General features: G+C 47.8%; 1 protein-coding gene across 2 annotated transcripts in view; it reads right to left on the reverse strand.

Moving 5' to 3' along the window:
* Window positions 1–22,907, reverse strand: part of LOC119971590 (embryonic protein UVS.2-like) — a 174,071-nt gene that overhangs the window by 110,050 nt on the left and 41,114 nt on the right. For both annotated transcript variants that reach the window (XM_038807362.1, XM_038807361.1), the window contains exon 5: window positions 14,556–14,699. In XM_038807362.1, the coding sequence (XP_038663290.1) occupies window positions 14,556–14,699 (144 nt within the window). The remainder of the gene's footprint in view (window positions 1–14,555; window positions 14,700–22,907) is intronic.

Here is a 22,907-nt window from a genome sequence, read left to right on the forward strand (position 1 = left end):
AGAATCACAGCACAATACAAATGAATTAACTAATAATACGTAGCAAAATACCCAAAGTCCTTGGCACTTGGCTGCCCAATAATCAGTCACCAGATTTGTAAGTTTAAACACAATTACTATTTATTTATAACAAGAACTATAATGAAATCTGCATCAAATACAATTGGTTAACTATTAACTTAAACTTGCCCCCCCTACCGCTCACACACACACACACACACAAGACAACCAGAGAGGGGAGGAGAGTTGTGTAAAAATGATAATAATAATCTTTATTGTTACAAGTAAGCTTACATTAACACTGCAATTAAGTTACTGTGAAAAGCCACTAGTCGCCACATTCCGGCGTCTGTTCGGGGAGGCTGGTATGGGAACTGAACCGTGCTGCTAGCCTGCCTTGGTCAGCTTTAAAAGCCAGCGATTTAGCCCAGTGTGCTAAACCAGGCCACAACTCGGTTTGTTCTCACTGGAACGACGGAGGGGGCGACCAGATAGAGGTCTACAAAATTGTGAGCAACATAGGCAGAGTGGATAGTCAGAGGCTTTTTCCCAGGGTAGCGGGGTCAATTACTAGGGGGCATAGGTTTAAGGTGTGAGGGGCGAGGTTTGGAGGAGATGTACGAGGCAACTTTGTTTACACAGGTGGTAGTGGATGCCTGGAACTCACTGCCGGAGGAGATGGTGGAAGCAGGGATGTTAGTGACGTGTATGGGGCACCTTGACAAATACGGACCCCAGAGGTGTGGAACATTGTAGTTTAGAAGGGCAGTATGGTCGGGGCAGGCTTGGAGGACCGAAGGGCCTATTCCTGTACTGTACTTTTCTTTGTTCCTTATTCTTTGTCCAGACACAGGGAGAACTTGCAGACTCTGCACAGACAGTTACCCAAGCCGGGAATTGAACCTGGGACCCTTATGCTGTGAAGCCATAGTGCTAACCACTATGTGCTGCCCAAAACATGTGTAAAAAATATATGTAAAAAGAAAAAGAGTTTTTGTTACAGATAGTGTCCTTTTGAGCACCTTACTCCTGTTTAAACTTTGCTTTCAGTTCAAGGTTTTACAGCAGATGGCTTCAGGCCTCTGTAGTTTCACGAATACAGCACATACAGCCGATCTGGAGAGAGAGTGAGTCCTGGGGCGTGATTCTCCGACCCGGCCAGCGGACCATGCGAATCACGCTACGCCTCCCCGACGCCGGCACGCGATTCTCCGTCCGACCCTGGGGGTTCTCCGATGTGGCCTGGCCCGCGATCGGGGCCCACCGATCGGCAGGCCGGCCTCTTTTCCTATGTGCCACCCCCTGTAGTCCTGCACCATGTTGCGTCGGGGCCAGCACGTTGAAGGAGGCCACTGCGCATGCACGAGTTGGCGCCGGTGCCACTGTGCATGTCCTCGATGGTGCCGGCACAACTGCGCATGCGCGGATCCCGCGGCACGGTTCGCACCAGGATCTGCAGCTGGAGCAACGCGAACCGCTCCAGAACCGAGGTGGCCCCCTGGAGGGGCCAGAATTAGTCGTGCAATGGTGTTTACGACAGCGTGGACAATCTGCCGCGGGATTGGAGAATCCCGCCCCTGCTCTTTGACTGCAGCCTGTAATGGTCTTCCTGCAGATTCATTCATTCATTCAGGTTCTCTGCAGCTTCAAGAACACAGTACTCAGACTTTCTGGAGAGTGCAGGAAAACATGTCTTTGTCTTTCTGTGTCCAGGAGCCAAACTGGAACTCCTTCGTCTAAAAATCATTCCACCTGGACAAGATCCAATCACCACCTACTACTGGGCAGAGTACGGCCTTTCGGGCCAATTCATTGGCCCCCAGCCAATCAATCCAACCAAGTCCCAGCACATCTCTCTTTCTCTAGTGCGTAAAAGTCTAAAGCTCCTGTTCAAACTAGCAGAGATGAGCACAATGTTCTGTCCTCTAATTTTGAATTCCTCATTCTCTCTGCTGTTTAATGATACATGTCTATTAATCACCCATCGATCAAAATGGTAACAGAAAAATAAAAGGGAAATAAGGCAATAAACAGAAAGGACCCGTACACCATTGAATGATGCTAAATGCTCCTTCCGTGGCCAGTGTTCTGACACTGGACTCTAACCTGGAGCTTCTGGTCCAGCGGTAGGGATGCTACCATTGTGCCACAAGGTCTCCACAGATTATCAGTTATAATGTGGCTCATTTACACTTGTTGAATGGATTCAATGAGGAGAAGTGGGAAAATGTGATTCTCTCTGCCAAGATTACGGTTTCTGATTTTCCACACCCCCACCGCTGGCTGTGTGATGAGAAATCTGCCGCGTGAGGTCGGGAAACTTATTTTGATATATATTATCATTAGCAAGCCTCACTCTGGGAGTTCCCCCTCACTTATATTCATCGGTCGCCAGCGTGACGTCAGACCAGTGCCATTCAAAACAGGTTTGTAAAAATGAGAACCTAATGATCTCTAGTCCAAAGGGAATATCTGAGGGGAGTGCTCAGATCACCATCACCCTCAAGAGTGCCAATTGCAGAGGGGGCAGTGGAGAAGACATGGGGGGGGGGGGGGGGGGGGGACCCAGATAAGTGCCAGGATGAGAACTATGTCTTGGCATCTGGGATCTGGGGGCGCTCGCAGGCCTTAGCGGCTCTTTGTGTCTGTGAGCCTTTAGGTTTAAAGGGGTTTAGTGGCTGGTATGCAGGCAGAGCTTCCCTCCATGCTATGCTTATGGCAATACTGCTGAGGGATTCCCTTCCAGAATGGCAGCTGGAAAGTGGGTGAAAGCAGGTGCATCCACAGGGTCAGCACAAGGGCTATTGCGAGATTCTTGGGTTGGCTCCCATGACAGGCCAGGCTGCATGGGCAGAGTCGGGTACATTGAGAAGGGATATTGTTCAACCTCACGAGGCCTGAAGGTCCTCAAAAAGAGGTAGAATGAATACAGAGTAGGATGAACCCTCATACTCAGGAAGCACTGTGAAGCCAGAGGGCATGAGTTATATGGAAGTATGGGGCGGCACAGTGACACAGTGGTTACCACTGCTGCCTCACAGGCATCTGGGATCCAGGTTCAATTCCAGCCTTGGGTGACCATGTGAATTTGCACTTGCTCCCTGTATCTATGTGGATATCCTCCAGGTGCTCTTTCAGAGAGTCGGTGCAGTCATGATGAACCAAATGGCCTCCTTCTGCACGGTAGGAATTCTAAGTGACCACACCTATATAAATTGCACCCCCTTTTCAGTTATTTAAAAACCTTTTGTTGCGGTTTTGTTTGCACTTCAGCCCTACACGCATGAACTACGGGCAGCCAGTGTGGAGAAGGAGAACCTCCGCATAAACCTGCTCTTGAGCCTGGCCAACCTTGCCATCAACAGGTCCAGGCAGCGGGCGATCAAGGCAATTTTCCAACGTAACTATGTGTCCCTCTACTGTGGCTACTTTGGTGGCCTGAATAGGGGGCACGTAGTGGCCACTGACACCGTTCACACCATCTGCGTCCACTGGGCACTGCAGACTGGGGTGCCTTTTTGAACCCCATTAACCACATCTTGGTCTGATGTTTTAACTCTCCTTTGTGATTCGCTTTTTGTTTGAGGCAGTTTCCCTTTAAGGAACTGTCCCTTTCATTAATCCCTCAGTTCATTTAATTTTGTTTACTTTGTTATTTATGTTAAACAAAATAGTTGAAGGCATTACACCCAAGCACTGAACTCCAAGAAAACATCACCAATTCAAGGCTTTATGGTGTATTTGCTCATCATTCACCTTGTCCAAAGCGATAACAGGGGTCATCGTCTAGGTTCCCCGAGAGGGGAGGACGTTGGTCCAAGGAATGCACTCAAAAGCTCATGGATGGGGCAGGGTGGGGGTGTGGCTGGGTGAGGGTGGGGGGTGTGGCTGGGTGAGGGTGGGGGGTGTGGCTGGGTGTTAGGGACCGCTGGGATTCTCAAGGTTCGAAGCCCTTCATATATATGGTTTTGTGAGGCACAACTGTGTAGAAGTAGTAATTGTGCAACAGAGGAGAGAGTGGGCCTAGTGGAAAGGTGCTCACATAGGGGAAAGGCATGGATGGATGTCCCAGATTCTTAGAGGGCTGAGGATCAGGGCACTGTCAGGAATCCTCATCGCTAACTTTGATGTTTTCTTCCTCTCAGTTTATGATTCTGGAGTATCATGGAACCAGTCAAGTTGGTTATTCTATTGATAGTGAACAACGAGCAGCAATGACATTGACATGCTGCTATATGTGGCAAGGTATGCACCTTGCAAAGAAATGGGGAGGCTGGATCCATTGCCCTTCCAGAAGAGGGTCACAGATGGTGGAAAGGCAGAAGAAACACTACCAGCCTATGGTCCTCAGACATCAAACTTCCTGCCTCCAGATGTCACAGCTCCAGTGCCAAAGAAGTCTGCATGTGTCCCGTAGGAGGGTAGTCCTTCTGTGCTAGCTTTTGCAAGGGCTGGCACCACATGGATTGGAAGGGCACTCATTGCCCGTGGTCCTTAAACTTACTGCTGCTCTTAACTTCTGTGCAAGAGGCTCTTTTCAGGGCTGTATGGGTGTCCTTTCTGGGATATCCAAGTCAGCCATGCACAAGTGCATAAGGGAGGTCACAGATGCACTATTTGTGAGGACCCACATGTACATAAACCTGGACTGGGACCATGCGAGCCAAGACAACATGGTCAAGGGCTTCTCCCGTATAGCAGGCATACCCCAGTTGTAAGGTGTTATCGACTGCACCCACATGGCTCTACGGTCTCCATGGCATGTAAGGGATACCATTCCCTCCATATCCAGATCGTCTGTGACCACACGATGCACATCATGCAGGTGAGTGCCTGTTTCACAGGGAGCATCCATGATAGTGACATCTTGCTGCACTCAAAGATGACAGATTTTTGAGGGGAGAGCAGCAGCAGCTGGTGGGATGAGTCCTCGGGGACAAAGGATACCCACTCAGATGGCTGATGATGCCACAAAGAGGCCACTCACTATAACGAGGATCATGCATTAACTCATGCACTGGTTGAGCAGGCATCTGGACTGCTTAAGATGAGGTTTCGGCGCCTGGACTGGTCAATGGGGCATGCCATCCAATGCAGCACCCAGAAGTTGTCCCGCACCATAGTGATCTTCTGCGCTCTACACAACCTGGTATTGCAGTGGGAAGAGCAGCTGCACGAGGAAGAGGGATGCTACGTCTCCTCGGATGAGGTCGAGGAGGGTGACGACAGTCAACACACGGAGGAAGGAGGAAAGATATTGGGTGATGGCCAGTGTCTGCAAGGGGCGTAGAACTAGGGACTCCCTCATAGCTTCTCATTTTGGGGACAACCAGGAATAGAGAATGAAGATCTTTCCCACCGTGGGGTCTGACAACTCACTAATGTAAAGCCTGCGGGAGGTCCTCATTACATTCATGGGAAGGACGTGAAAGCCATTGGTCACATGCTGCAGGAGAATGATTATGACTTACATTGAGGACAGAGCAATGTTCCTCTCATCCTCCATGATATGTCTTGACTCCTGCAAGGTGGAGGCATCCTGCCAATTAATTGGCTTATCATCGGGTCCAGATACTGGTTGGCGAACCTCAGCTACTACTATCCCCGCTGAGGTCAAGGGTTCTGCCATTTTTCTTCACCTTATGTGCGAGGTGGGAAAGCTCAATACTTTGTCAGCCCTTGGCACCCTCATCACTAGAGATGAATGGCAGACACATGAGGCATGAGTGTTGATGTTGTGGGGAGGGTGGGGGGGGGGGGGGGGGGCGGCGGCCCGTGTCAGCAGCGGCGCTTCTTTACTGTGTATCAGTATGGATGGTGGGAGGGACATGGCGCTGCCATTCTCACACTCCTCGGAATGAAGCACCAAGAGTGTACGGGGATTCTCAGAGCATTGTGCCATGAAATGTCAGTGTGGAGGATCTCTATTGATGAACAAAGTGAAGTTTAATTGAGGTGCTATATTAGAATGGTGAGTTATCTCTACCAGTGCCTAGGTTCACCTGTGCCCACTTGGTGCCAATAGTTTCTTACTCTTCCTCACCCTCTCGCTGTGATTAGGTGCTTCCCGAGGATCCACAGCTGATATTGGGGTGATCTGCTGCCTTCCATGCCCTGTTACCTGAAATAAACTTGGTGGGCGCCCCCTGGAGGGCTTGTATCTTGAGGGTTTGGGCCTATTTTCAGGTAGTTGCTGTGCTGCCCCATCTGGTGCCCAGGGCTGGAGGTGTGTTGCTCACAAGGAGGAGGTGTCAAATGGGCTGGAGATGAAAGCCCCAGACTGTGCTCCTGCCACTCCTCTTCCCTTTGGGTGCCCAGAGACCCCTGGGCTCCTTTATGGGGTAGATGGTCCAGAGGCCCTTTCATCCTCTGGTGATGACACTCATGAATTTCCATCAATGCTTGCACCATGCAGTTGAAGCCTTGCATCATGTAGCTCATGCTCTCAGCCATGTGATCATGAGCTGAACCATGGAGTGGACATCATTTGACACCAGTGAAGATCCTGCGCCAAGGTCTCCACCCGTGCAGAGTTGACCTCTTTGCGATGGACTGATGGCACCATCTCCTTGAACAGGAAGCAAGGAGACTCCTCCAGTCAGCCTTGCAGTCCGGAAAGTGATGTTGTCATCTCTTCCTGATGCTTGTGACTCTGCCTTTGTAGCTCCAACAGTTCTGTGACGACTGGACCCAAGAACACATTAAAAGCCAGAAGCGCCTCCACTGATTGGTGAAATTAAGTTTTCCTGCAGCAAGCAAAATAAGAGGCAAGCATCATGCATGTGGCGTGAATTATGTGCGAAAACAAAAAATTGTGAAAGAGGTTGAATATCCGGTGCATTATCCCGCCATTGGCATTGGTGGATTCTCCCTGGTTTTCTCACCGGAACCAATATTTAGAAAACGTTTGGTAAGATTCCACCCAATTACTACAGATTATCATCTGAATCTAATTAAACCTTGAAGAAAACTTAATTAAACAAGATATAACATAGATGGTAGGTGAGCTGATGTGTTGCAGCTATAGAATGCAGGAACTGATGGACACAAATATAATCCACAGAAGCTACATCTGCACTAAGTGTATGTAGCTTGAGGGACTTCAGTTCAGTGTTGATAAATTGAATCCGAGTTTCAAGAGGTACATTTCATCAGAAAGGACAAATGCATCTGGACGCTTTGTTCCAAGAGTAGTCTCACCCTTCAGTCAGGAATTTCAGAATTCAGAATTGTTCAGTGGTCAATGATATCGGATGTGACTACAAGTGAGGCCGGTATCATATCCGAAAGATAGCATTAGAGAAACCTCAGACCTTGCATTTATTCAAGACGTTTGAGGATGTGATGTGAGCACAAGAGCAGGAACTGCAGGAAAAATGAGCAAATTGAGCAGAGCAAACTAGGACAGGAGGCCATTAAAGTAAATGGAATGTGGTTAAAGTAGGGGGAAGTAGTACATTCTGCAACCAATCAGGGAACCGGCTTTTTTAGATCTGGTAATCTGTAATGAGACAGGGTTAGTTAATGATCTTATAGTAAAGGATCCTCTCGGCAAGAGTGATCATAGCATTACGGAATTTTACCTTGCGTTTTAGGGTAAAAAACTTGTGCCTTGAACTTAAATAAAGGCAACCACAGACATATGAACACAAAGTTGGCGTGTGTGGACGAGAAAAATAGGTTAAAAGGTAAGATGGTAGAGAAACAGCAGCTCACATTAAAAGGAGATTCTTTCATTAATCCTGTCCCTTTACATATTACCATTACTAAAATAGTCTGCTTCCCAGTTGGTTCCAGAACATTTTTTTTTCTGAGATAAACACTATGACTCATCCTCCATGCTACCTTTGCCAACTTAATCATCTAAATTATGTGATTATAACCTTCCACGATTATTCCAGTACCTTACTTACAAGCCCTAATTAATTCTTGATTTACCCCATCCTATAGTGTAGCTATTGTCAGGGGTCTGTAAAACTCTCATCTCTCCACCCAAATTGATTCAAGATTTTGATCCTCAGAAGCAAGATCATTTCTGACTGCAGTAAAAATCTCATCCTTTACAAAATACAAGATGCCCTTGAATATTTAACAAATATTTAATATTGACAATGTTTGTCAAAGCTTTGACAAAATAATCCAGGCTCGAAACGTTAACTCCATTCTCTCCCCACAGATGCCGTCAGACCTGCTGAGATTGTCCAGTATTTTCTGTTTTTGTTTCAGAATCCAGCATCCGTCGTAATTAATTTTGAATTTTCAAGTCCCAGTTTTGCAGTCACTTTGCAACCATCTCTTCGTAATGACTAGCAGAACATACTCATGCACAACAAATTCATCCATTTTGTTATCAAGGCTGCATAAATTCAGATAGAGTCTTTACTTCTGTTGTTAACTTGTTTTCCTTACTCTGACACTATTTGCTGATACGCTCTTAACTTTGCATGCACTGACCCTTCTTGGCACACCATGGTTATCATTACCCCATTACTCCCCTGCACTATTGCCTTTTCCTTTCTTTAACTTTCCAAATAAATAGCGGTGGGGGGGGGGGGGGGGAAGAATTCACTTCCTCAGTGAATTCTTCCAACCCCCCACCGCTATTTATTTTAAAGCTCGCTCTACAGCCCGAATTATATTGGCCAGAATTCTGTTTGGGAGACAAAAGGTACGTCAATCCGCTGTCGGGTGTGTTTAGCGGAGTGCTTCCTACTATTCAATGGCACTTTTGTATTTTAATGGCCTCGGATAGTTTCCCTCCGTCAAGGTCACAAAAGTGTGATTTCTTGCTTCAAAGGCTCCTCGCATATAGGGCATCAATTTGACCGGCAGCCCTGATCCCCCCTCCACTTTTCAGGCCTTTTTTTTGAACCGCTCCCTTAACCCCCAACCTTAGGAAGGCCCCCGGGTACACTCTTTCACCCCCCGCCCCCCCTCCAAATGGCAAGGTCCCCCTGCACCCCGGGCCAGACCTTTGCATTGCCAGCCTGATACCTAGGCACCCTGGTACTGCCTGCCTGGCACACTGGCAATGGCAAGGTCCCTGGCCACCTGGGGGTCTCTAATAGCCTGGGAGCCCCCTACCCCCCTCAAGGTGCCGTTACTCCTGGCCCATGTTTGTGTGGACCAGTACTAAACGGTGTGCTGGTGAGGTCTCCAGAAGGCGTCGTTACGCTGGGGCCAGTGTTAGCGCTAAAAGGCCTGACAGCTGAAGCTCCACTTACCACGCACTCACTGCAGCCATGAAAATGTCTCACAGAAGGCCTGTCCGCTGAGGTCGGGAGTCCAGGGGGAACCACTGCTCCATGCCAATGAGGAACGGAGGGATATCCTCTTCCCCAGGGTGGGCCCCAGACTTAAGCCTGTCCTTCTAAAAACGGCCTGGGAAGTGGTGGGAGAGACAGTCAGCATTGCCAGCCTCACCAGCAGGCAATCTGGAGGGCTGAGGGTCACTGGTGAGGCCTGTGCCCTGAAAGGGGCAGAGAACCAGGGAGGGTTTCAAAGGTCAAGGTGCACGTGTCCTTTGGTTGGGGTGAGCTGTGCAGATCCCTGCTTCTTCTGAATTGCTTCAGCACTCCTAAGGGATGCCAACATCTGTTGGGCCCCTAATTGAGTTTGGCCACACTCATTCCCTTGATGAAACAGCTGGGATATGAGGATATCCAGAGGGGCGGCCTGGATGTGCTTTGAGATGACCAGAGGCCTTCTGAGCATTCAAAGGACACAGGCAGCACTCAGCAGAGTGAACAGACAGGGGCTGTAAGCATCACCAAAGGGATGCATTTAAAAGACAGGTGGCAGCAATGGCAATCTGAACCAGGCCACTCCAATCCTGAGTCCACGGACTTGGCACCGTCACTTCCTGCTACTGCCCAACCCAATGATGTAAGAATGGAACAATGGTCTGCCAATCTAAGTATTCCCCTAACCCCACCCAACTTCCACCCACATACAAACAAGGCAGACACACAGTGGGGAATGATCAAAATAATGGGGATCAAACTAGACATGAGATTTTAGAATCTTTGCTGCTGAGGTTGAGGTCTTTGTCGGCGGTGCTCTCTTCAGAATGCGAGGAGTTAAAATATCATTGGTTGGTTTTAGTATCTGCCTCTAATTAGAACCCTCAAGCTGTATAACTTCACCTGGGGAGCCACCTTCACTTCCAGCAATCGGGGTTTGCAGATACTCCCTCAGTTCTTTGAAATTCTTACTTGCATCCAGCAGATGGACTACCAGCCTCACTGAGTCGTTCTGAAGTTCATACCATGAGAATTTAAAAGGTTTTAAACTACTAGCCTTGCCGGCAGCTGCTGCTGGACTGAATTTCCTTTGTTCAATCTGACTATAGAGAGACAGGTTTTTACTTTGCACCTTCAGACAGAGGCCCAACAGATCAGAGAGATCTGGGCTCATACTCTCCAGCTTCTTGACCCAACTAAACTAACTTGGAGAAAGTCACACAAAGAGTGCCTGCCAGCTCATCTGAGGAGAAACTAGAGGCTCCAACTGTTTTTTTTGAGAGAGATCTACCCCCTACAGGGAGAGAGAACTTAAAGCCTTCAGCTCTGTTCAAAAATCGAAAGTGAAACCTGAGAGCCAGCCTGCATGTCTTTCTAGAAGCTTGTGAAGGGTTCCACCGATCACAATCAACAACAGGGATCGTCCCGGAATTCTAGGAAAGCCGATCGGCTGCAGGCCAAGCCTGTCAAGATGGGTCATCGCTGGTATCAGAGCACATCCTGCTATTAGGTTGCTTTTAAATTAAAGGGGTAGGCCCCAGCAATGGCTATGTACAGGAAGCACAGCAGGCAAAAGAACAGGAATTAAAAGTGAAACAAGGGTCCAATGAGATTCAAAAGAGGGTTCCTTACACCGCACCCTCTCTGAAGCCATGGCGCCCAGGCCCCACTTGTAAATACTTGTACCAATTTGCTCCAGCGATACATCCGCCTAAGAAGGTTGGAGCATCGCAAAGGGGTGGAGCATGAAATGTCCAAGCCGCTAATGATATTGAAATCCATGCAAATGATGCCAACGAGGAGCGCAAATATCGATATCGGTGCCAGTGAAGGGCGGAGCATAGTGTCGGAATCGGCGCTGGCCGCGGTCCTCGATTTCTGAATTACCCACGTTTCTCTGCCCGATTGCGACATGCATTGCTAAATGGAGAATTCAGACCATTATTTGCACTGATCCCACCATAATTCAGGGATGACCATCCCAAAGGGACAGGTTTTTATTTCCCCAATACTTATGTCAATGCCCCATGAATTGAAACCTATTTCTACCACACCAACCTTTGAACATTTAACTCTCTGATCTTATTTACCCAATGTGAATTTGTTCATGGCTATGCGCCAGAGATTATTACTTTTTGGTTCGGTTTTATAATTTAGTCCCTCAATGCTCATACACCTTTAGCAGAACTTCATTCTCAGTCTTGCCTATGTTGTTTATATCCAACATGGTCTTACCTAGTTTGTGGATAACCACAACTGGATCCTTCCCCTCCATTCTAAGTTTCACTCCAGTCTGGAGATGGAGTGACCATGGCACTGGGTTGGCAGCAAGTCCAAAGAACTTCCACTCTTAGTTATTTTAGCTACAGAGAACAATGTCCATTCCCTCGAACTCCAGTGTCTCCTATTACAACTGTATTCCTTTTGTCCTTCCCATTTGAATGACCCTCTGCACCATGGTGGTCAACTTTCTCACCGTCTACACAAGCTGCAAGAACATTAAATCTATTGTGTTGGACAATTGCAAAGACTGAAGCTCCTCCATTCCTACCTTCCAGATCGCCAGGTCTGCCTTTCACAGTCACACACTCCCTCTGACCGCAGAACAAGTCTGAAGCCTAATTGGGTGTGAGTACATCTGGAAAAAATATGTCCAGGTAACTTTCTCTTTCCTTGCTGCATTGCTGTATCCAAAGCTTGGAGTTCAGCTCATTAACTCTGAGCTGATGTTTCATGAGCTGCAGTCACTTACTGATTATCACGAGTCACACATGGTGGCAAGGCAGTGGCGTAGTGGTATTGTCCCTGGACTACTAATCCAGAGACCCAGAGTCATGCTCTGGAGACCCGGGTTCGAATCCCGCCACGGCAGATGGTGAAATTTGAACTCAATAACAAAAAAAGTCTCAAAAAGACCACAAAACCATTGTCGGGGAAAAAGAAATCTGGTTCACAAATATCCTTTAGGTAAGGAAATCTGTTGTCCTTACCTGGTCTGGCCTAAATGTGACTCCAGACCCACAGAAAATGCCCTCAGGGATGGGCAATAAATGCTGAACCAGCCAGCGACGCCCACATTCAATAAATAAATAAAAATATCTACCATTACCTACATGCTGCAGCTGCAACACCTCAGCTGCCCTGTAATCTTTACTTTGACTTTATTTTACTAATTAGATTTCAAGTTTAGAGTATCAGTCAAAGGTTATCATTGATTTATTATGGAATTTAATTTGTCACAATATAAATTTAATATAATACTTACATCTCCCCAATACTACTACCCAGTTTAGAGAGGGGAAAAATTTTAAACTCACAAATTATCTACCCATTAATTTCCCGACTTCAGCTCTCAGATCTCGCTGTCTCTACACTCTCACTTTGATTCTCGCTGTCTCCAGTTCGCTGTCATGAGCCATTATATTTTGTAAAAGACCAGACAATCGTCCCTCACTATATCAAACTGCAGCTAACTACCTCTCGCAGTGAGCTTGTTTAACGCTGAGTAAGAAGAATTCCCCTATTTAAGCATGTAATCTTTCTGTACTTAGCTTCATCTGATACAGGTCATAAGATCAGAAGAAATAGGAGCAGGAGTAAGCTATTTGGCCTATCATGCCTGCTCTGCTATTCAAAAAGATTATGGTTCATCTGATTATGATCTTAAGCCCACTTTCTTGCCTTCCCCCCAATAACTACCATTTCTCTTGGCAATCAAATATCTAACTCAACCTTGAAGATATTCAGTGACCCAGTCTCAATTGTTCTCTCTGAGAGAATTCCAAAGACTAACAGCCCTCTGAGAGAAGTCCTCGGGCGGGATTCTCCGACCCGCGCCGTGTTGGAGAATCGCCGGGGAGACGCGAATCACGCAACGCTTCTCCGACGCTGGTCCGTCGAATCGGCGCCATCGCGGTCGGGGGCCGGTCAACGCAGCCCCCCCCGGCGATTCTCCCCGCACGATGGGCCGAGTGCTCGGCGAGTATGACCGAATCCCGCCGGCGTCCTTCTCATGTGGTCCTACCCGGCAGGACCTCGCCGTTCATGCTGCGGGATGCGGCCTTTTGAGGGGGAGGGGCGGGGATCCAACCCCGGAAGGGGGCCTCCACGGTGGTCTGGCAGGGGCCTATGTTCGTCCGCGCCGGGCCCCTGAGGCTCTCCGTCATGTTGTGTCGGGGCTGGCACGGCAACCCACACGCATGCGTGAACTCGCACCGGCAGTAGCGAGCATGCACGGACCCGTGGCGCCCATTCTGACACCCGTATCAGCAGCTGGAGCAGCATGAGCCTCTCCAGTGCCATGCTGGCTCCCTGTGCGGCGCAGGATCACTGATCGTAGAGGCCAGATGACGCTGTCGTAAACCGCTCCAGCATTTAGGACGGCGTCAACACTTAGCCCCAGGATCAGAGAATTCCGTCCCTCATCTCTGTCTCAAGTAGGAGATCCATTATTTTTAAACAAACTAGTTCCACAAGAGGAAACACCCTCCCAGGATCTATCATGTCAATTCCCCTCAGAATCTTATACATTACAATAAGATCACCTCTCATTCTTCTAAAATTCAATCAGTATCGGACCAACCTGCTGAACCTGCTTGGTTGTTTCTCTCAATTCAAATGCTCCCCGTGATGATCATAGAATAGAATCCCTAAAGTGCAGAAGGAGGCTATTTGACCTATCGAGTCTGCGTCGACCCTTCGAAAGAACCCCTTACCGAGGCCCAATCCCTGCTCTAGTCCTGATTCCCCACCCAACCTTTGGGACAACCTAGCGTGGCCCATCCACCTAACCTGCCCATCTTTAGACTGTGGGAGGAAACCAGAGCGCCCTGAGGATACCCACGCAGTCACTGGGGGAAAGTGCAAACTCCACACAGTCACCCAAATTCAGAAACGAACCCAGGTCCCTGGCGCTATGAGACAGCAGTGCTAACCACTGTGCCACCCATCATCTTAAACCAGTTCCGAGACTGTTCACTGAGGAGTTCTCCTCCCTGATGTTAAGTCTTCCAACAAACATCATTTGCTTCCTCAACTTCAGACAATGTCTTATTAATTACCAAGCTTACTAGGGCAAATAAGTTTCAGAATGTCACCTGCTAAGGTTTTCATAAACCATTTGTCATGTCACGTATTCTTGGATCATTTCTTAAGTGATGACAATGCTATCAAGTACGAACAGATATTCTAAAGTACTTTAACATTCAAGTAACAGAAAAGGTTTAAAATCCAATTTTATCCACAACACTTAGAATTTTAGTTAGCTATAAAAACTAATAATCGTAATATACCATAGGAGAACAACAAACTCACTAAAATTTGTTTTGAACATATAGGGTACAAGAATATTCTTGTTTGAGGAAGGCCATAAACAACTCTTGTCGCCGCCTGAACAAATCGTATCAAGATGCTCTCGATAATCCCCACCAAGAATATGTTCTGAAGCACTGGTATTTACTATAGAGAGAAAATGAAAATGTCAAGCAAGACAGATATAATGTAAACGTAGGGTTAAGTTAAGTTTTCATCAGAAACAATTGCATATTTTTATATTTATACTTGTTCATGCATATATTTGTTATCCTAATTAGTACCCATTTAAGGCATTTTTCAACTTGAATGAATTGAGAATGCATTCCCAATTTATATATAAAAAAGGCACCTACTCTAGCCTGCATCAGCTACAGGCAAATTATTATTTTTTGCCATCCCAGCAGAGAGCTTAATTGAGCTGGGAACTTATGTCTGTTTCTGGCACTAACTGGGTATTCATGCAGCTCAATAATGGAACTATGAAAAACAAAAAATATCACCATTTGGTTTCCAAGAATAACATTTTAAAAATCTGTTAAAAAAGAAAACAAACAGCTAGACGATGCAATTACAGCAGTTGTCGTAGAGAGGACAGGATATCATAAATTCAGCACTGGATTTTCTGTGTCCCAGTCAGGACCAACAGAAGTGGGACTGAAAGAATGGCCACTGTGCAGAGCGGCCAAAGGTCCCATCTCTAATTCCACTTTTGGCCATTTTCATGACAGCAGGAGGGGCTTCCCAGATTGTCACTTGAACCAACATGCAAGCTGTCAACTAAAAGACAAACATTGTAAATGTGTAAACGTCTTCAGATAAGTTTTAAAGTTTCATCAAATAAATAAAAGGTTAGAGTGTACACATGCTATTAAAAGGGTAGTCTGGTATGATAACAAAGCGTAGATTTTTCATCTTTTCTCATTGCTTTCATGCAGTCTAAACATTTGCTGAGATAGCAGTTTTAATAATAATAATAATAATAATAATCTTTATTGTAGGCTTACATTAACATTGCAATGAAGGTACTGTGAAAAGCCCCTAGTCGCCACACTCCGGCGCCTGTTCGGGTACACGGAGGGAGAATTCAGAATGTCCAAATTACCTAACAGCACATCTTTCAGGACTTGTGGGAGGAAACTAGAGCACCCGGAGGAAACCCATGCAGACAAGGGGAGAACGTGCAGACTCTGCAGACAGTGACCCAAGTCGGGAATCGAACTGGGACCCTGGCGCTGTGAAACAACACTGCTAATCACTGTGCTACCGTCAAGAGTATTTTATGGGCTCTTGGCTACAAACTACTTCCTAATCATTTTGTAAATATTTGACATTGTTTTTGCAGCTGCTTTGAAGAGTCTATTGACTTGGGAATTTTATGGGCTATTCAATGATTTTCAACTGTTATAGTAGTGCATGTTGAGTTCTGTTCGTTACTGATGGATAATGGGTGAGGGGTATATTATGTGAGAGGTGAGGTTGAGGGAAATGACAGGATAAGGGGAGGGGTGAGGGAGTGAAAGGGTACAGTGGGGGTGGGTTGAAACGGTCAGAAGACTCAACTGTACAAGTGGGCTGCTGCTTGCCACAGAAGCAATGGCCCCAGGCTTTTAGGGAACTGAGGTGGGCTTTTTAACCTGCCTGCTCTAGAATCAGCTCACTCCCACCTTGCGTCGAGGCGAAATAGGACCTGAACACCCATAAAGTCTGTCATGCTGGCAGTTTTGAGACAGATGCATTATCATGACACTGAGATTTGTCCAATCAGCCAATCAGCACTTTGTCTGCTTCGCAAGAACATTCTTCTTTGTGAAATTGAATTATTTACAGAATCCACAGAACCTATAGCATCCCTACAGCGCAGAAGGAGGCCATTAGGCCCATCGAGTCTGCATCGACCCTCCGAAAAGGCATTCTACCTAGACCCAGATCCCCACCTTATCCCCGTAACCCCATATATTGAACATGGCCAATCCACCAAACCTTCACGTCTTTGGACTGAGCGAGGAAACCAGAGCACCTGGAGGAAACCCACACAGAAACGGGGAGAACATGTCATCTCCACCATACAGCAACCCAAGGCTGGAATCTAACTTGGGTCCCCGGGACTGTGCATTTGAAATATTTACCAGTAGTATAGAAACATACATTGTAAGTTATTTTCAGTGGTATTAACTGGTAAAACAGTGAGGGCCAATTGGAATACTGGAAAATGTTACACCAGGCTGCAAGAAGATTCAGAAAAATATTTGCAGGTTCGTTGCAATATATATTTTCAAAAACTTACCTTGGTAGAGAAAACATGAAATATTATCATAAAGATGAATTAGTAACCACATAAATCATCAAGTGCAGTTACTATTGTTTTTAATAACTTACAATCTCTCAATAACTTGGAAATTATTTCCATGTACCTCCTAGTCCTCACCTCTCCCACTTGCAGCTTCACTCGCTAATCTACCCGCTCACCTTCTCACTTCCACTTGCTGATCTGGCCCCGAATCTCCAATCCCCAACCCTCCCTCTCGCTCACTGCTTCCCTCTCCCAAACCCTCAATGTGAACTATGGATCGTGACAGGGTGGCGGGAGGAAGGAAGCGGGTGAGGGAGTGAAGGAAAGCAATATGCAGAGGGGTTGGGGAGAAAATCGCTGGACATGAGAGTTGTGGCAAGAGCGGGGGTCAGAGAGCAGGAGAAAGAGTTGACAAATGGGAGGGTGAACAGGAGAAAGATGGTGAGCGCGAGTGTCAGGGAACACCAGGGCCGCAGTCTTCCTGCCCCAATGACAGGCCCATGAATATGAAAGCCCACAGCTATGTCCGTGATTCACCCTGTGGGGTGTTTTCCCTCCAACCCTATAGTTTTACTGCTGCTGGGTCTCAATTCATATCTCCTCTGCAGGCAGTCGACGTGCCTCAGCACCCCACCTGCCATCCAAGCTCTGAATTCCATAAATCGTGTTGTTTTACTGGCTCTCATTGCCCTAAGACATTTTGTAACATTTTTCATCTGTGACCAAGCTTTGGTCACGGTCTAATCTTCCAATGTGGCTTAGTGCCGCTGCAATCCCTACAGAGCACTTTAACTTTTAAGAAAGAAAGTTGAGGGGAACCACTTGATACGGGCATGGTAATAGCAGCTTTTCCACAGGCTCTGGTGCCATTCGCTTTATAATTAATCTTTTATCCTGTTTGCCCAGCACGTGCTTGCCTAATCTGAAAACTCAATGTTTGGTAGTATGTCCCGGGACGACTTTTAGATAGGTATTTGATAGGTTATTAGTTTATTGATTCATTGATTTATTTGATGTCTTTAGGTACTAATTAAGTTAAAGAGTGGATTATTAAAAATGCCAAGACTGAAAAGATAGTCATTGTTTCAGATAATGAATCAACTATTGAACTTCAGGGTCATATCTGTAGGAATTCAGACATTGTTTCAACAAATGTTTCATGTAATGAATAGATCATTGTATTTCAGTGCAGTTAGTAATAAGAATGTATCAAATAATTAGTTACAGCATGGTCTGTGGCCTGCAGTGACGCGAGAAATTAAATCTCAAGAATACCAGTAAATCTGAGGTAATGGCCCATCTTTGTTTAATAAATCATCCTCTAAGTAACAGACATCTATTTGAACAAATTGTGAGGTCTCAGCTGAGAATTAGAAACCAATGAGAGTAAATGAGGGATTTGACTATCGATAAGGATTTCGTTAAAAGTAGGACCTCATACAAATGGGGGCAGTGGACCCCTGGAGAGAGGGACAGCCAACAGGAAGGGGCTACTCGTTTTACTCGCACGTCCATAAAGTATATTCCAGGATAGATTTCTTTGTAATAAGCAGGGACTGTATGGGGGAGGTAAAGAACACGGAATACTCAGCAATTACCATTTCAGACCATGCCCCGCATTGGGTGGACCTGCAGTTCGGGGGAGCGAGTTATCAACGCCCGCAATGGAGGCTAGATGTGGGACTGCTGTCGGAGGAGGGGATCTGCGAGAGGCTTCGGAAATGTATAAAAAATTACCTGCAGGTGAATGACACTGGGGAGGTCTCAGCGGCGACCGTGTGGGAGGCGCTAAAGGCAGTAGTTCGGGGGGAGCTGATTTCAATTGGGGCCCACAAAGCCAAGGCAGACCGGGCAGAGATGGATAGATTGGTCAGGGAAATGGGCCGGATAGATGAAGAGCACGCGGAGTCCCCGGGGGAGGTTTTACTCAGGGAAAGGCGGAGGCTACAGGCGGAACTGGGGGCACTATCCACGAGCAGGGCCGTGGAACAGCTTAGGAAGGCGAGGGGAGTGGTGTACGAGTATGGGGAAAAGGCTAGCAGGCTGTTAGCGCAGCAACTCAGGAGGAGGGAGGCGGCCAGGGAAATAGGTAGAGTGAGGGACGAGGGGGGGCGCAAAGTGGAGGATCCGGCAGAATTGAATAGGGTATTCCGGGACTTCTATCGTAAGCTGTATACTTCGGAGCCGCCGGAAGAACCGGAGGGGATGAAAAGGTTTCTGGACGGGTTAACATTCCCAACAGTTGGGGGGGGGGCAAGTGGAAGAGCTGGGCGCCCCGATTAGAGTAGAGGAGGTATTGGGGGGCCTAAAGGCCATGCAATCGGGGAAGTCCCCGGGGCCGGATGGATACCCAGTAGAGTTTTATAGGAAGTTCTCTGAGCTGGTGGGCCCGGTCTTGGCGAGGGTTTTCAATGAGGCAAGGGACAGAGGGACCCTGCCGCCGACAATGTCACAAGCCACCATATCTCTGATATTGAAGCGGGGTAAAGACCCGGAGGTGTGCGGGTCCTACAGGCCAATCTCCCTGATTAATGTAGACGCCAAGCTCCTGGCAAAGGTACTGGCGGGGAGAATGGAGGACTGTGTACCGGAGGTGATTGGGGAGGATCAAACTGGGTTCGTTAAAGGTCGGCAGCTGGCGGCCAATCTGAGGAGATTGCTCAACGTGATAATGATGCCCCCGGCGGGTAGAGATGTGGAGGTAGTGGTGGCAATGGACGCCGAGAAGGCCTTTGATCGGGTAGAGTGGGACTATCTATGGGAGGTGCTCGGACGGTTTGGGTTCGGGGAGGGATTGGTGGATTGGATCAAATTATTATATCAGGCCCCGAGGGCCAGCGTCAGGACTAACAGAGAAGTGTCGGAGTACTTTAGGTTGTACCGAGGGACCAGGCAGGGCTGCCCGCTCTCCCCGCTGCTGTTTGCGCTGGCCATAGAGCCGCTGGCGATGGCGCTGAGAGCCGCAGAGGGTTGGAAGGGGATGGTGAGGGGCGGGGTTGAACACAGGGTTTCGCTTTATGCAGACGACCTGCTCCTGTACGTGTCGGACCCAGTGGCCGGGATGGGAACTATACTGGGAATGCTGAGGGAGTTCGGCCAGTTCTCAGGATACAAATTAAATACGGTCAAGAGTGAAATGTTTGTGGTCCAGGCAAGGGGGCAGGAGAATAGATTGAGAGGGCTACCGTTTAGGCTGGTTGAGGAAAATTTCCGGTATTTGGGAATCCAGGTGGCACGAGACTGGGGCAGGCTGCATAAGTTAAATTTGGCCAGGGTGGTGGAGCAAATGAAGGGAGAGTTTCGGAGATGGGATGCACTCCCGCTGTCGCTGGCAGGGAGGGTGCAGACTGTAAAGATGACAATCCTCCCTCGATTTTTGTTTATTTTTCAGTGCCTCCCGATCTTTATCCCACAGTCCTTCTTCAAAAGAGTTAACGGGCTGATCATGAGCTTTGTCTGGGCGGGAAAGTCTCCGCGGGTAAAGAAGGCGATGTTGGAGAGGAACCGCAGCGAGGGAGGGCTGGCTTTGCCGAGTCTGGTCAATTATTACTGGGCGGCCAACATCGCTATGATAAGGAAGTGGATGGTGGGTACGGGGTCTATTTGGGAGCGGGTGGAGGCGGCTTCGTGCAGGGGCTCCAGTTTGGAAGCCCTGGTCACGGCTCCTCTACCGCTGCCGCCGGCCAAGTACACCACCAGCCCGGTAGTGGTGGCGACCCTGCGGATATGGGGCCAGTGGAGGAGGCATGTGGGGGAGATGGGGGCGTCTGTCTGGGCGCCAATCTGCGACAACCATCGGTTTGCCCCCGGCAGTATGGATGGGGGGTTCCGAGTATGGCGGCGAGCAGGGGCGGGAAGGGTGGGTGATATGTTCCTGGAAGGGAGCTTCGCGAGTTTGAGGAGCTTGGAGGAGAAATTTGGGGTGGTAAGGGGAAATGATTTTAGATACCTACAGTTGCGGGACTTTGTTCGTAGACAGGTCCCATCTTTCCCGCGCCTCCCGCCAATGGGGATCCTAGACAGAATAGTCTCTGGGAGGGATGAAGGGGAGGGTAGAGTCTCGGGTATTTATAAGGTGCTCATGAGGGAGGAAGGGTCCCAGACAGAGGAACTGAAACTTAAATGGGAGGAGGAGCTAGGCGGGGAAATGGAGGATGGGCTGTGGGCAGAGGCCCTGAGTAGGGTAAACTCGACCGCGACATGTGCTAGGCTCGGGCTGATCCAATTTAAGGTCGTTCACCGGGCCCATATGACGGTGGCTCGGATGAGCAAATTTTTCGGGATAGAGGACAAATGCGCTAGGTGTGCGGGAGGACCAGCGAACCATGTTCACATGTTTTGGGCATGCCCTGAGCTGAGGGGGTACTGGGAGGGATTTGCGGGGGTCATGTCCCAGGTGCTAAAAACAAGGGTGGTGATGAGCCCAGGGGTGGCAATTTTTGGGGTTTCGGAAGACCCGGGCGTCCAGGGGGAGAAAGAGGCCGATGTGCTGGCCTTTGCTTCCCTGATAGCCCGGCGACGAATACTATTGGCGTGGAGGGACTCAAAGCCCCCGAAGACGGAGTGGTGGCTAGCGGACATGTCGAGTTTCCTGGGGATGGAAAAAATCAAGTTCGCCTTGAGGGGTTCTGTGCAGGGGTTCACCCGGAGGTGGCAACCATTTATTGACTTCTTTGCGGGAGAGTGAGCGTCAGCAGGGGGGGGGGGGGGGGGGGTTAGAGTAGAGTAGGAGGGAAAATATGGCGGGTAGTACCGATGGGAGGGGAGCGGGCTTGTGCAATATGTTACGGTGGAAGTATTGAAAGAACGTGGATGTTTGCACATTTTTGCCTTTTTTGCTTCCTTTCTGATGATGTCTGTAACTGTTTATAAAGCCAAAAACTACCTCAATAAAATTGTTTATTAAAAAAAGTAGGACCTCATGGTCGAAGTTTCATTCCTGAATTCCTGCCTTCCTGAATTCTTGAATAATCTGTTTATTTGTGATTTCTTGATATATTTGTGTTTAATGCTTTCCTTTGCCATGTATTTAACCAAGTTTATGTATTGTTTTGTTTTAAAGTTTTGATTCAGTTCTTATTGAAGTGTATTAAAATGAATAATTAGCAATAAAGTTGTATTTTGGACACCTCCAATCAACTGGGCTATTGACTCTTATTAGAAGATAAAATTGGAGATCCTACGGTATTGGAGAGAAAATGCTGAAAAACATGAAGAAATCAGCCGCTAAAAGCGTGCAGTCAGATTCAGCAGATGTGGAGCTGCCTTTCAATATGGCGACTTGATCCTTAAGCGGTCACTCAACCTGGTGCTCGTGTGGTGCTGAAAATGATGACTGCAAAGATTATCCGAGTAATAGATCAGAGACCCGGCTTTCTGACAGAAAATTTGAGTTGCAGAATACTAATAAATGGCTTGATGAAATGGAGGAAAGAACCCTGAACATCGAAAATTTTGCTTCTTCAGCTGATGCTCATATTTTATCCTTGGAAAATGAGCTATGTGGCATGCCAGAATTCCTGGAAGATTTGGACAACCGAGGCTGGAGAAAGAACATCCAGGCCATTGGTCTGCCAGAAGGGTTGGAGGGTAAGATCCTGTTAAGTTCTTTAAGAACTGGCTGCCACGTTTTCTCAAGCTGGATGTGAAGGCTGGACGCTTCAAATATGAAAAGGCCCACTTTATCCTGTCTTTGCGACCCATAATCATTCGCTTCCACAATTTTAAAGATCGGCAGAGCCCTGGAGACGGCGAGGCGCAGTGGGACCTGGCTCCATGAGGGAACGAGGACAATAATTAATGTGTTCTACTTGTTCTCGAATGTTCAGCCACTTTTATTGTTGTTACTAGTAGCTGTGCTATGTGCTAAATATCTGCTGTCTTTTCTGATTATATCCTCTCTTTTATCATGTCAGATCTGAGTGACACCATTGCCGGGGGTTGGGTGCAGGTCTTCACGCATGAGTATAAAATGCAGGAGGGACATTTGGCTCTCATTCACTTGTTGGTTTTTTCCTTCTCCTCCTAGTGGGGAAGGTTGTCTCCTGATGGTCATGACAGTA

This window comes from Scyliorhinus canicula, chromosome 9 (assembly GCF_902713615.1).
Source record: "Scyliorhinus canicula chromosome 9, sScyCan1.1, whole genome shotgun sequence".
NCBI lineage: Eukaryota > Metazoa > Chordata > Chondrichthyes > Carcharhiniformes > Scyliorhinidae > Scyliorhinus > Scyliorhinus canicula.